Below are 12,846 nucleotides of genomic sequence, written 5' to 3'. Positions count from 1 at the left end.
AAGAATGTCACAGGACAAAATCAATTCATTGTCAGTCACAAACCCTTTATGTGAAAACTGAAACACATAAATACATCAGGCAGGACGTCCCATCTGAACAAGTGATTAGGACTGAACAAAAGGAACAGGTGGCATCACAGCATGCAACTGTTGCGAGTTTTTGGGCAACTCAAACGCAATACGTGCGTTAACAATAATCTTTTTTTTTAATGAAAACCTCCAGAAATATACATATATATATATACATATATAAAGTAATGGGAAAAAATAACATAAAAGGTCTGTAAAAGAGTGAAGGAGTAGTAGTAAACCACAAATAAATTAAAAAGGTCCAATAAAAATAATTCAAATAAAAACCTGCATAGAAACTTCTGGAATAAAGTGACAAAAGTAAAATTACAAGCTGAATAGCTGCTTCTAAAAGGCCTCACTTGGAGTTAGCTTGTTTTTCTCTCTCTAAAGAATCAAGATGGGAAACAAACAACGGGCTTGATTTGAACAAGTTGGTCAATAAGACCATAACATTTTTGAGTTACTGAATCTTATTTTTTCTGTCCCACTAATGGTGTGATGAGAGCAAGCTGCTGCTGCAACAACTTTTCCAGGTGGTCAATCTGTGAAAGGAAACACAAATATGTTATCCATTTGTACAGTTGATGTTCATCAAGTATGACACAACAAAGCATGACAAAGATGGCCACTAACTCCTAGCTTCACAAACTGAAACCAATGTTCTGAACAATCAACACAAATTCAAAGATGCTTTCCAAAAATGGTGAAACTGGCCCTGACCTTTGTCATCAGCTTCAGACAGCAGCAGCCAGACGTCTGAGGATCTGATATTCAAATAGAAAGCAGAGGGCATTATACACAATCTTAATCAGTCACACACTAATAGCACAACAAATGTGACAAAAGTTTTGTTCGAGTTTTAAAAGGGAACTAAATAAAAAATGTAATCTCCAAAATAAGGCAACTCACAACAAAACAATCTACACTGATAAATAGCACTACTCGTAAGAGGTAAAATGTGCGTTTTAGATTTTGGGGTGAACTGTCCATTCAAAGCAATCGTACCATTACTACTTGTTATTTTGCATGGCGGCTCCACTTGCTCAACAGTCTTCTGAACTGGATCTTCTGAAAAGAAAAACATCACAACTGCAGCTTGGTTTCAGCGCCAACTATAATGAACCATCCTGGATCATTTATGTAGTTTTAGATTAATTGATTTATCAGTTAATTGTTAGAAATGATTAGATGCATTACTCTCTGCTCTTCATTCCAGCAGTTAAAGCACAGCAATATGGTGAATACATTGTGACAATATAAATACACTAGGTTTGCAGGGATTGTTTTGTTGAATTAATGACGTAATAGTTGAGATGAGACAATAAATAAATAAACATCACACTGTGAAATTGGAATTTAACCCACCATTGATTGTCACAACAGAAGTGTATTTCTTCTGCTGGGGAGTCTCGGGGGCCGGCTTTATGGTAAGGGTGGTAGCTGCTGCCGTTTCAAGCCCCTTAAGGGTTTCAGACTTGGACACGGACAGGAGGCATCCAGGTACAGCGGTCGTGCTGGCAGCAGATGCACTGCTGTCCGTTTGGTCAACCTTCTGGGTGATTGGTGTGCAAGCAGGACTCTTGGTCTGGGCCTGTAGTGCATCCAAGATCATGGCGGTGATGTGGCCCTCGCCCGCCTCAGTGGGCAGAGTGAGTGAGAGCACGTTTTCAGAGCCATTGAAGGACTGGACAGTGGCGAGGACGCCAGTCAACAGCAGGTTTTGAAACACCTCTTTCACTTCCTCTGAAAACTCTGCAGGGAAGTGTTCTTTACCTAAAAATAAAGGGGGGACGCTTTTACAAATTATAAACTTGTGATTCAGTATGAAATAATACATAATATAACAAGAACTACTCACCATTGAGGGTGCAACGAGTGACCTGAAAGGGAAGCTGTAGCAGATTCATGGGGATGGGCAAGATACGGGAGAAGGGCACCTTCTCAGTGTTGCCGTAATCTGCGTAGATGACACTGGTCTCATTGTCACCGACCTCCAGGACCACCGCACGGTACCAGTTATTGTCAGCTGATGAATTAAGTTCAAACAGGGTGTTTAATTCAAATTATTGACAGTTTTATGAGTCACAACAAATGCCAATTTGATCTACTGATAGGGATACCCGTTAAATTTTATTTCACACCCTACAGAAGGTGTCTGTTTATTTCACTGCCTCGATCTTCTTGGATATTTGTGCATCTACGCAATATTAAAATAAAAAAAACATTTCCATTCAACTTCAGAAGAGTTGTAAAAGACCTTCATTGTGCAAAACATTACTTAAGCAGTCGATCTTCTACTGTATATTTAGTTGATAATTAGGAGTGACAACGACCTCGCATGTACACGCTGCGGTCCGTGGATTCCCTGAATTTTGAAACATTTCTTCAGGTCTTAAATGTTTTCTTTTGTCTTTATTACTCGAACATTTAAGGCATATGACAAAATACACTTAACCCCAGAGAAGGTTAAAAAAAAAAAAGCGCACTACATGAACGCACTACTGTTCCTGTTTTGTTGTTAGTCATGTTTTTATTGTTTAGCAAATGGGCTGAACTAGCATTTCGTTGTGCAACCTTGTGTTGCCTAATGACAATAAATTATCCTTGAATCCTTATTCAGATGACAGATGATTCTCCATACACAGCCACCCTTAAACAACATCGGTGCACCTTTACCTGCTACAAACCATTCGGCAGTCAAAACTCCATTAAAAACAAACCCTGTTGTTAGTTGAGCTGCGGAATGCATGCCAGGCTATAGTCTCCTATGTGTACACTATGTTTAAGAGGAACCGCTCCTACGTTCAGCTACACAACCCCACTGTGTAATTATACCTACTAGCAGACACCAAATTACCAGCTTACATCTGCACGGGCAACAACTGCAGGTGGGGTCTCAACAACAGTTAGAGAGGGAACAAATAAACTGGATGGGACAATGATAGTAGGGAATTCATGGTGACAGAGTGTAATAGCTCAATGATGGATCAGCTGGTTTGTCCTCACACGGTCTCTTGTCATCGTTTAATGTTGTGTCGAACGATACTGCCTGAGTGATGGGAATTTCCTTTGCCGACAGCAACTCTGGATGCAATTTCCTCAGAAACCAGAATGTTGAAAATGAATACACAATGCAAAACTTAACTGTAATCACATAACATGCATTTTAGTTTTTTGGCATAAAAGCAAAAAATGTTTACTAAATTTTTAGATTTTTTTTTATGTTTGAACAATCATATTGCTATTATCCACACTTTGTTTCTAATTGTGTTTTCTCAATGTGCTCAATTCTTTATTTAGGCATTTGTAAAGTTTCAAATAGTTCCCCCTTCAAATTGTTATTTTTTATTTGTATCTATTCACACTTTTTATCTGTATTCACTTTATTTGTTGGACAAGAGAGAAATGTTTTTCAATTCCTCTGTATGTTTGGTACATATTTGGTGGAGAAATTGACAATAAAGCTGAGTATTTTCTTTTTCTTCATGTGAGCGCTGGCTCGCTTGCGGACACCGCTCTACATTTCCCTCATACAGCGTTTACAGCTGATAACACTGTCCCAAAAGACAGTTTTGTAATGAAAGCACCGCGCCAATCCCCATTTCCCCTCAGGAAAGATTGTTAGCTCTGTTATTATTTTTGCTGTTTGCACTAGGGTCATGCTAATGCTTACAAACACACTTTGCTAGCCTTGCTCACTCACTCAATTAATGTCTACAGTAGTGTTGAGAGCCTTGCATCAATTGTCTCCTTGTTATTGTCTATGCCTCTTCCTGCCTCTTCAAGAGCTGTAATGGTTTTATAGATGTATTAGCGTGGCAAAATGTTTTGGGAGGGGGGTGTTAGCAGTGGAGGAGATGGAGGCCAGGACTAATGATGCATTTTTGTTGCCTCAAGAACAGCTGCATGCTGTAGCTGGGCGATAACAGTTTGGGCAGACACCCTATGTCTATCTGGCGAGGTGAGAGAAAGACCGTGGATTCAAGTGTATCCCTGCACTTATCATTTTTATGATGTACAGAATGAATTTATGAAATAATAAATTCCTCACCGGAGAACTGGGCACAGCAGGCAGCCCCAGGAGCTGGTCTGCTCAAGACAGTGGAGGACATAGAGGCCTGAATGTTGTTGCAGTAGGCAGCCAGCTCCATCATCACCCCCTTAAGCTTCTGCTGGTCCACTGCACAACAACACACAGCAATTACAATAGGAAGGAGTATTACATGTTTACCATTTGAGGACCTACTTATAACAGACAGGGGAAAAAGTGAGTGTTCTGACCCTGGCTGGGACTAAGCAGGTAGAAGAGGGAGGGACTGGTTACAGCAGCAATGGAAGGCTGAAAGGTACTGTTGAGAGGCAGCTCCACTGTCTTCCAGTCCACTGGGAAACACAGGGCTGAAACAAGATTTCAAGATGAACAGTTTCAACTGGAATCCTCAAATCATAAACCATTGCATTGCATCTCAAGGACACATGCCCTTCAGCTGACCTTCCGATGGCATTGCAGTCCGCCCCTCAGTTGGCATTTCTTTGGAACTGCCTCCTGTCAGCTGGTGTGGGAAACATGCATGTTTTTGGCTTTGCTCATTTTCCTGTATTTTCTTTTGGTTTGTGGGTCCAGGGCCAGTGGTTGCATTTGTCCCTGTGGCTATTCGATTAGAAATTAAGGCAGTTGCCACATTCTGCCCTTTGCAGACCAGATCCAAACCGTAACCCTGGTCAGTGACAGAAAGTACACGTGCAGAGAGCTGCTCGCCAGCCACCAGAGTCTGGAACCACAGCAAGGCTTCCCTGCTCCACTCTGACCCCAGAGGCTCCACACCTGAGATCAAACACACTCTCTTTATAAGAAACTTATTGTTAAATCCTCGTTTTCATTTCCCTTTTAACTAACCATCAAAGAAAAATTAAAAGTAAAATGTATTTTATTCAATTTGTGCAAAGGTTCAGTCAGTGAAGAAATATGATTACACATATTTGTCTGAATATGCATATGCACCCATACACGCGCACACACACACACACACACACACACACACACACACACACACACACACACACACACACACACACACACACACACACACACACACACACACACTATAGATGATTTTGGTTTCTATCCAAGTATCCCCAAATAAAAAATAAATACAAAATGTATATATTATCTGCTATATAAGAACATATTTAAAACATTTAACAATTTCTCTCCCACACATACACACCTGTAAGCCAGCAACGAATTGCCTGGAAGGGTAGAGTCAGGAGTTGGTTTGTAATTGATCGCAGGTTGTTCTTTTCAACTTTCATGCTATGACCATAGTCCACAAAGTATACAGACACGTCTTCGTCAGACAGCCTGTTTACCATAGCCCGATACCACTGTCCATCACCTGGGGAGCAAAAAGCACACTATATACAACTAAACCCCCGCTTCAAAAAACAGAAAAAGAAGATTCTGAATGTCATCTGATCATGGGTGTTAGGAAACAGTTCCATGTGTCTACAGATGTGTTAGAGATGTGATTCACAATTGCACTATTTTGCAAAAGCAAAACTCAGTTTTAGATAGCATTAAGCAACTTGTTTTACTTATGTGCCAAGCCTTTTCATGTTTTAACAGTCTCAAGAGCTGGAAGAGTTTAACACAACCAAAAGTACAATAAATAATCTCACCAGAAAACATGGCACAACAGGGCTCCCCTACTTTGGGCACAAAAGGTGACTTGTTTGCCTCACAATGCTGTTTCAACTCAGTCCCCAGCTCTATCAGCCGCTGATGGTCTGGAAAACACACAAAATAAGGAATGGTTATTTCAAAATATCAAAACATCTGAAATTATCATGACCATGGTAAATATCATACACACTGTGGTGTTTTCCAAAAATTGTCAAGTCACTTGCATCATTCTGGTAGTGCAAAGAGAAATTAAATACCTGCAGGATTGTTGATGCAGCAGTAAAACTCTTGAGGGTTCTCCATGACACTAGCAAGCAGTGCCACTGTCTGGCCGTCACAGGGAAGCTCAGTACAAGACCACCCCAGAGGCTCACATGCAGCAGGGGAAGGCACTAAGGAGCACATTAAAACAAAAACAAGAGCCAAATACATGAAGATAATCATAAAAGTCTGAAATATAAAAGACAATTGATAGAATGTAGACAGGCTCAAGTGACTTTTGAGTTGAATTAACGTCACAGTAAGAAGCACCTTTATTGTTAGATAACACTTGATAACTTTTTAAAATCAAAGTGTCAGATTCAGTTAAAGCACTTCCCACCTTGTGGTTCAACAGCAGCAGTCGCTGTCAGGTCAACCTGCTGGTCAGCTGGCTGGTCACTACCGGTGGGAACAGGAGCAGGTGCAGCGAAACCAGCAAAGATCAACAGCTCGGCTACATTGGCCTGAGGATCACTGGCCTCATCAATCATGGTCACAAAAGCTTTGCCATCGTGTGCTCCTGTGATATCAATGCGCAGTATTCGGTTTGATACTCTTCGCTGCAGAGCCAGCAAACAGTCTTCTGACCAGCTCTCCCCAACTGGCTGCACCCCTGGAAAAGAGCCCAACGACCGACGCTTGAGATGGTGTGAGACATAAATGTTCGTTTTAAAATTTGAGTAAGATTTACAACAGTACAAACCCTCTAATATTACAATATTTTTTTAGGTAAATAAACAGAAGGAAGTTACATAATTACACACAAAGGCAAGGCAACGCCCCCTTTTGGTGACATTTCTGTCCAATATAACCAATAAGCTAAAGCAGTTTTAATAAATTGTTGTAAGTGACAAGTGAACAAATGAAAGAAAACCAATTAAATAATCTTTAAGCCTGTGACACAAATCAGATCTGTCAAACACAGTGAAACATACTTAAGTTTGAACCATATACATTGTGCTTTCAGGAGAGTACGCTACCTGCTAGAACACAAGGCATAGCTTGCATTGGCAAGGCCAGTAGGGAAGTGCTGATGGGCTGCAGGTTTGCTAAATCCAGTTCCTCAGAGTTGCCAAAATCAAGATAACCCACACAGACGCGTTCCTCTGAGGAATAACCCAGAACTTTAGCCCTGTACCACTGCTTGTCCTCTGGAAGAGACAAACACAATCATATTCAATATATGAATTGGTCAGTTGGAGCACATTTCAGACCTGAGGCATTATCAAATCATGAAAATACATTTATAAAAAGGAATACATCAATTCTTTGCCAAATATCACTCTTTGTTCAACTGAAACTTAGCTGAAATGTCAACAGTTTGACATCTTGTGCACCATGCATTTACTTGTTAGGCTACAATAGTGACAGTTTTACTTTAGTAGACAACATAACCAAACTGTCATTAGCCGCAATGTGTTGAATCAATTCACTGTATTTTTTACTGGCCAAATTCGCCTCAGGGGGATTTACAATCTGTACACATACCACATCCTCTGTCCCGGGACCCTCACATCAGTACAAAAAAAACTTTAACAGGGGGAAAAGGGAAGAAACTGGAGAATCCCTCTCCCCGGATTGACAAAAGTACAATAAATGTCATGTGTACAGAATGGCAGCCCAATATACAATGTCACAACCCTATGAATTGCAAGTAATTCCCTTAAGCAAAATCTGCAGATATAAAGCCTAATATTAAGTATGCATGAAAGTGTTCAAAATGTAAAGTATTGTAAAGTATTTGGCTATTTGACTGTGGATCAACCCTACACCCTCAGAGACTTTCCTGGAACGTAGCCCAATGTGTGGACGTTGGGATTAGGCTGGACGCTCAAGAAGATGTAGATCAATATATATCTATATATTCACGTATTCACGCCCACACAGTCCTGTGAAAATATCTAATCAGCCAGATTAACTGATAATCTGTGTGGTGTTTAGAGATTTTGAGGGGTGAAAAATTCTAAATATTTGTGTCGTACCTGAGAACCTTGCACAGCAAGCTGTGCCGGGGGCCGGCCTGAAGTTCTGAGGGGCTGGGGCCTCACAGCAGTGTTCCCTCAGCTTCAGCTGCAACTCCTGAATCATTCCTGTAAATCAACAGCTCTCAAGTTTAAAATACAAGTTGTAAATAGCGAGTCCCAGGTCTAAATACCACTTACCAGCATTCTCCACCTTCTGCACGATAATTTCACTGGGTGACTGGAGGTGGGTGATCATAACAAAAAAGGAGTCACCCAGTGCCTGCGTCTGTGGCTCTGGTGGCTGAGCCCAAGTGTTGTTATCCTTTCCATCGGAGTGACGCCGGAAGTTTTCCAAAGATGCAGTTTCCATGGCATCTGAGGTAAATCAAACTTTTATATCAGCAAATATGTATATGGTAGATGAGTCTTTAATTGTTCCAATTATTCTAATTTGTGAAGAAAAGTGCAACATTTTTTTTTATGCTGAACAATAACATTTCATATTGTCAGAAACTAAATGCCTTTGGGTATAAATGAAATGGGCGTCATGACTTTAATCAGAAATGCATGTGTATACAATATATTTCAGCAAACTGTATGGTCTATAGACAATGAACATATAGTTATTCTCCCCAGCTTTGTCCCATATGTTACATCCCTGGTCTGATTTTAGATGGGCACTTACTTATTTCCTGCTGAGTTGGTGCTATGTTAACAGCTTCCGCTTCTGCATAACCATGCTCAAGGAGGAATGCGCTCAATGTCTTTCCTAAAAGAAGCAAGAGATTTGTCTTCATGGCTTTAAAACAAATCCTACAACTGGTATCCTTACCACAAATAACACTTTACCTATCATAAACACATTATGTTTAATAGCATTCCCAACACATACAACCTACCCAAAGAAAGTAGGATATCCACAGAATGGATGCGACCATTTTCTTGTGTTTTCACCAGCCTAATTGTCACAGTCTTGGCAGCCAACAACCTTTTTACTGAAATACAGCACTCGCTGGACCAGCGACCAGCTGCTGGCACAACTCCGGTGATACAGCACTCCATTGCCTGGAAGGAGTAGATGAAAGTGCTAGTGTCATAATACTAGCTGTAAGACACTGCAAACAGTCAGTGTGAATCTAGGAGTTTTATCATAACAATGCTTGAAACAATTAAAAAATGGATTTGAACGGTGTGAATAAGCACTCACGCATGGACAAAATAGCTGGATATTAGCGGCGAGGGGCTTGATCCTGTCTACAGGGACAGTCTCTGCATTGCCAAAGTCAATGTAAAGGATATGAGCCATCTTCTGGTCAGCAGTCAAGGTCTGGACCAGGCCTCTGTACCAGTTCTACACACAAAAAATAGAAGCAAACACACAATTGGCACAGTCAATGACTAAACAAATATCAAATTATGATTGCATATTAAAGTTTGTGTCTCATCAATTTGATTGAGAAGGCCTTGGCTCACCATATCAAAGGAGAACTGCACCGCGCAAACCTCTCCAACATGGGGAACATATGTGGTCACTGATGGGCAGCTGTACGTTTTCTGAAGCTCTGTGCTAATGTTTTGCAGAGCTTCCAGAAGCTCAGGGCTTTGCGCAAGAAGGAAAAACCTGCCAGGGCTGTAGAACTCCACAACAGATGCCTAAAAGACACAGAGACACACACAGCTTTTGTATTCTATAACATTGGTGAGATCTGTCTTAACAGTTGGCAAAGGGAGTATGTTGTACCTGGATCTCTGTTCCCTTGATGATTTTAGTCATGTGCAAGTCCTTCAAATAGACCCTCTGGAGGCTGAATGCATCCCCTTGCTTCAATAAATAGGTGAAACATAGATAACAAATCCCTTACATAGGGTTATTTCAAATAATTAATATGTAAAGCTTGATTTCTGACTTGCATTAGAAAATCTCCAAATCACTAGAATTACCTTAGATTCAAGCAGGCTGACTTGGTCTGCGGTCACTGGCGAAGCTGTGGTGTCCTTAGGTTTCTCACTTGGATCCAAAGAAACAAATTAGTAAACATTATCAAGTTGATATAATTTTATGATTCAATTCTTGACAAACTGGTTGTTTATTCTTGGCATTAAAAAATAAATAAAAATCTGCTGAAAGTCACTAGTATTCTGGGTGGACCGAGCTTACTTTGCAGGTACAAGATCAATGGGCTTGCACATGTGCCTATGTGCGTTCCAGTCTTCAGTTTGACACACTACGGAGCAGTAAGGTGTCTTCTTGCAGCGCTTGCACCGAAGATTTCCTGTCAAGTGAATACTGGTTTATTAGAAAACGCTAATTGTACCCAATTTAAATACAAAGATGTGCCGAGTCTCATAAAACCACATGGAAATATGTTGTATACCATGCACCATATTATCAGGATATATTTTAAATAATAAAAAACTTTTTTTTATGCTGTCACTTTTCTATGTTAAGACAAAATTATCTAAAAGAGTACTCAATGTTGTAATTAAATTGCAACCATCATTGAAAATGTCTTTCACCAGACAACATCTTGCAAATGCTGAGATAAAAACATGTGATCCGAGGACAAAATACTCACATGTATTTTACCTAATTTCAGCATTACGTTTATTAAATTGTAAATTTAAACATGTTACCATTTCTTGCACTCTGTTTATTGTTTATTGTTATGCACCACCCACAAAAACTAATTATTTGTATGTGAAAACATACGAGACAATAAATGGTTTCTGATTCTGATAATGTATTCATTTTATAAGCCATATCTAAAACCCAAGATTGAACATTAAGTTTTAGAGAATGTCATTTCGTATAACTACATCATCACAATACCACTGTGATGTGGAGGCTTTGGTGAGACAGAATTGCACTCTAAAACTAAAAACACACATTTTACTGCTCATTAAAAAAACACACACAATATAATAGAATATAACAGAATGTGCCATTGACGGCAGGTGGCCACTCATTTTCTGTTAAGACTCCATGGTGCAAAGCTGCAGGTACTTTACAAGTATGTAAAATAACTTTAATGGCAACAATATTACCTTGATGACCACAGAAGTTGCAGAAAAATACAGTCAGTGCTGGTGGAATGGACAACACCTATAAAAACAGAATAAAACAATTGCATGAAAATGGCAATGTGGAGCAAAACACATTGATTTATCCATTGATGAAGAGCTGCCAGTTTGTAACATACTGAAGGATCCCTGCTGACTGACAAATTCTTCAAGTCTGTAAAAAAAAGAAAAGAGGAACGAAGATTGTGAAGTATCAGATCTGATGTAATACATGTGTCATGTTCTAGGATTGACATTGCTCTGCTGTTTAGTGACTAATCGCAAGGTGCAGGTTTCCAAATCAGAATGAGCTTTAATGCCCATGTACATTTGCACATACATGGAATTTGACGCCGGTTTACTTTGCTCTTCGTACTCATATACAATTGCAAGATAAATATTTAAAAAAATACCACAAAAAAAGAGACTTTAAAGAAAACAGTAAACAGTAGTCCACTTGTTTTGTATTAAACAACACACAACTATGCACGGCATTGGACACCAGTCGGATAATGGTGGTATTAAATTTACCGTCCCCAATGGCGCCTGACGAAGGGTGCACCGTGGTTGCGTCGGGCACGGGGAGAGGATTTGGAGGAGCCGGAGGCCTTGGAGTCGAAAGAGTCATGGGGCTCGATGACGGCTTCCTCAAGGGCAGGTTAGGTCGAACCAGGTTGAGAGAAAATGGACGATGCATAGCGGCAGCTAATCCGTCATGAACTGTGTGTGAAGCCAGAGTTTAACAATATGCCTTGAGCATGACACGTGCACAGCAATGTTCCTTTAAACCTAAAAAAAAAAACACTGCTTCCCAAGCTATGCTAATTAGCGGCAAAGCGACTAGCTAATGTTACATGGTTAGCGTTACATTTCACGGTGACGATTGTTAGCACGCTAACGAAACGCATATTAAGTTAGCCAGTTATTGCAAACGGTGACAATTAAACTAAACTTACGACAACAAACTTAACGTTATATAATGTTATACTACGAGACACAACTCAGTATATAAACCCAAACAATTACATTTAGCTTTATCTATACTTTTATGGTTTTATATTGCACAGTCAATATTTTACCTGAATGCACGTGTCGGTAGAAGAGGTGAAAGTAGTGCACATGCGCAGTAGTTTCAACTGCAGGTTAGGTCAAAGGACGTCAAGAGGATGTCTGTCCCAAGAATGGAGACACTTTTTTTGTATTTATTTATATGTATATTGTGCTGCGATGTTGTTCTGTGACATTAGTTTTCATGCCTGATCTATTATATGTTTTAGATCTTATTTGTCTATTTCATAAATATCGGAATGTCTGACACTTTATTTATGCTTTAAAATGATTGAGACCATGAAATACCAAAATGACTGCACTGGAGTGATGGCAGAGAAAGAAAAACAGACATATTTGTCTTCAAGAGCTGTGGGGACTTTATAGAGTTTTGAAAATATTGTCAACGCTTGTCTGTGACCTCATTCAAAGCTGGCTCACTGTCTTGGTCTTTGCACCATTCATCCTGATTAAATTAATTGCATTTCAGTAAAATATGACATTGTGTTGAGGCCACAATATACAACATGCTCCTTCCATTTATATCTCTTTTTTTATTTCAAAACACACATGCTAATATTATTTACACTAATAATGGCCCGAAGATTCAAACAAAAAAAAGTTAAACGTAATAAAAACTATAAAACAAACACCTAAATATAGGTCTGCTAATCATGCATCAGCTCAACTAGATCGGTTTTCAAAAGGGTATTATTTAGCAACACTGTCGATAACGGGTATATTGAATACGTCATACAG

General features: G+C 39.7%; 1 protein-coding gene across 2 annotated transcripts; it reads right to left on the bottom strand.

The window, feature by feature from the left end:
• Positions 1 to 24: 24 nt before the first annotated feature.
• On the bottom strand, positions 25 to 12,162 carry tdrd1 (tudor domain containing 1). Of its 2 annotated transcripts, XM_068583956.1 has the most exons (26): positions 12,120 to 12,162; positions 11,572 to 11,760; positions 11,181 to 11,215; positions 11,026 to 11,083; positions 10,139 to 10,253; positions 9,922 to 9,988; positions 9,722 to 9,802; positions 9,454 to 9,633; positions 9,188 to 9,331; positions 8,880 to 9,045; positions 8,666 to 8,749; positions 8,179 to 8,355; positions 7,999 to 8,106; positions 6,997 to 7,167; positions 6,357 to 6,629; positions 6,013 to 6,147; positions 5,752 to 5,859; positions 5,301 to 5,468; positions 4,565 to 4,897; positions 4,354 to 4,470; positions 4,124 to 4,252; positions 1,931 to 2,098; positions 1,438 to 1,845; positions 1,078 to 1,140; positions 793 to 836; positions 25 to 614 (listed from the first exon to the last, which is right to left on the bottom strand). In XM_068583956.1, exons 2-26 carry the CDS (start codon positions 11,735 to 11,737, stop codon positions 543 to 545), a joined length of 3,570 nt encoding a protein of 1,189 aa, XP_068440057.1. In that variant the 5' UTR covers positions 11,738 to 11,760; positions 12,120 to 12,162; the 3' UTR covers positions 25 to 542. The 2 variants fall into 2 exon arrangements, with proteins under 2 accessions (XP_068440057.1, XP_068440058.1); XM_068583957.1 differs by lacking the exons at positions 25 to 614; positions 793 to 836; positions 1,078 to 1,140; positions 1,438 to 1,845 and adding an exon at positions 3,079 to 3,170 and having other exon boundaries at positions 1,978 to 2,098.
• Between the last annotated feature and the right edge of the window lie 684 nt (positions 12,163 to 12,846).

The sequence above is a fragment of the Clinocottus analis genome, unplaced genomic scaffold (assembly GCF_023055335.1).
Source record: "Clinocottus analis isolate CAN_PGR_092001 unplaced genomic scaffold, fCliAna1.0.p SCAF_19, whole genome shotgun sequence".
In the NCBI taxonomy this organism is placed as follows: Eukaryota; Metazoa; Chordata; class Actinopteri; order Perciformes; family Cottidae; genus Clinocottus; species Clinocottus analis.
This window is presented reverse-complemented; position numbering and strand designations above follow the sequence as displayed.

Coding starts and splice junctions, on each gene's coding strand:
- tdrd1 (XM_068583956.1), bottom strand. CDS start 11,737: ATGCATCGTCCATTTTCTCTCAACCTGGTTCGACCTAACCTGCCCTTG. Junction 7,168..7,998: donor TTGCTGTGCAAGGTTCTCAG/GTACGACACAAA, acceptor TGTCTCTTCCAG/AGGACAAGCAGTGGTACAGG. Junction 4,898..5,300: donor AATTCGTTGCTGGCTTACAG/GTGTGTATGTGT, acceptor GTTTGATCTCAG/GTGTGGAGCCTCTGGGGTCA.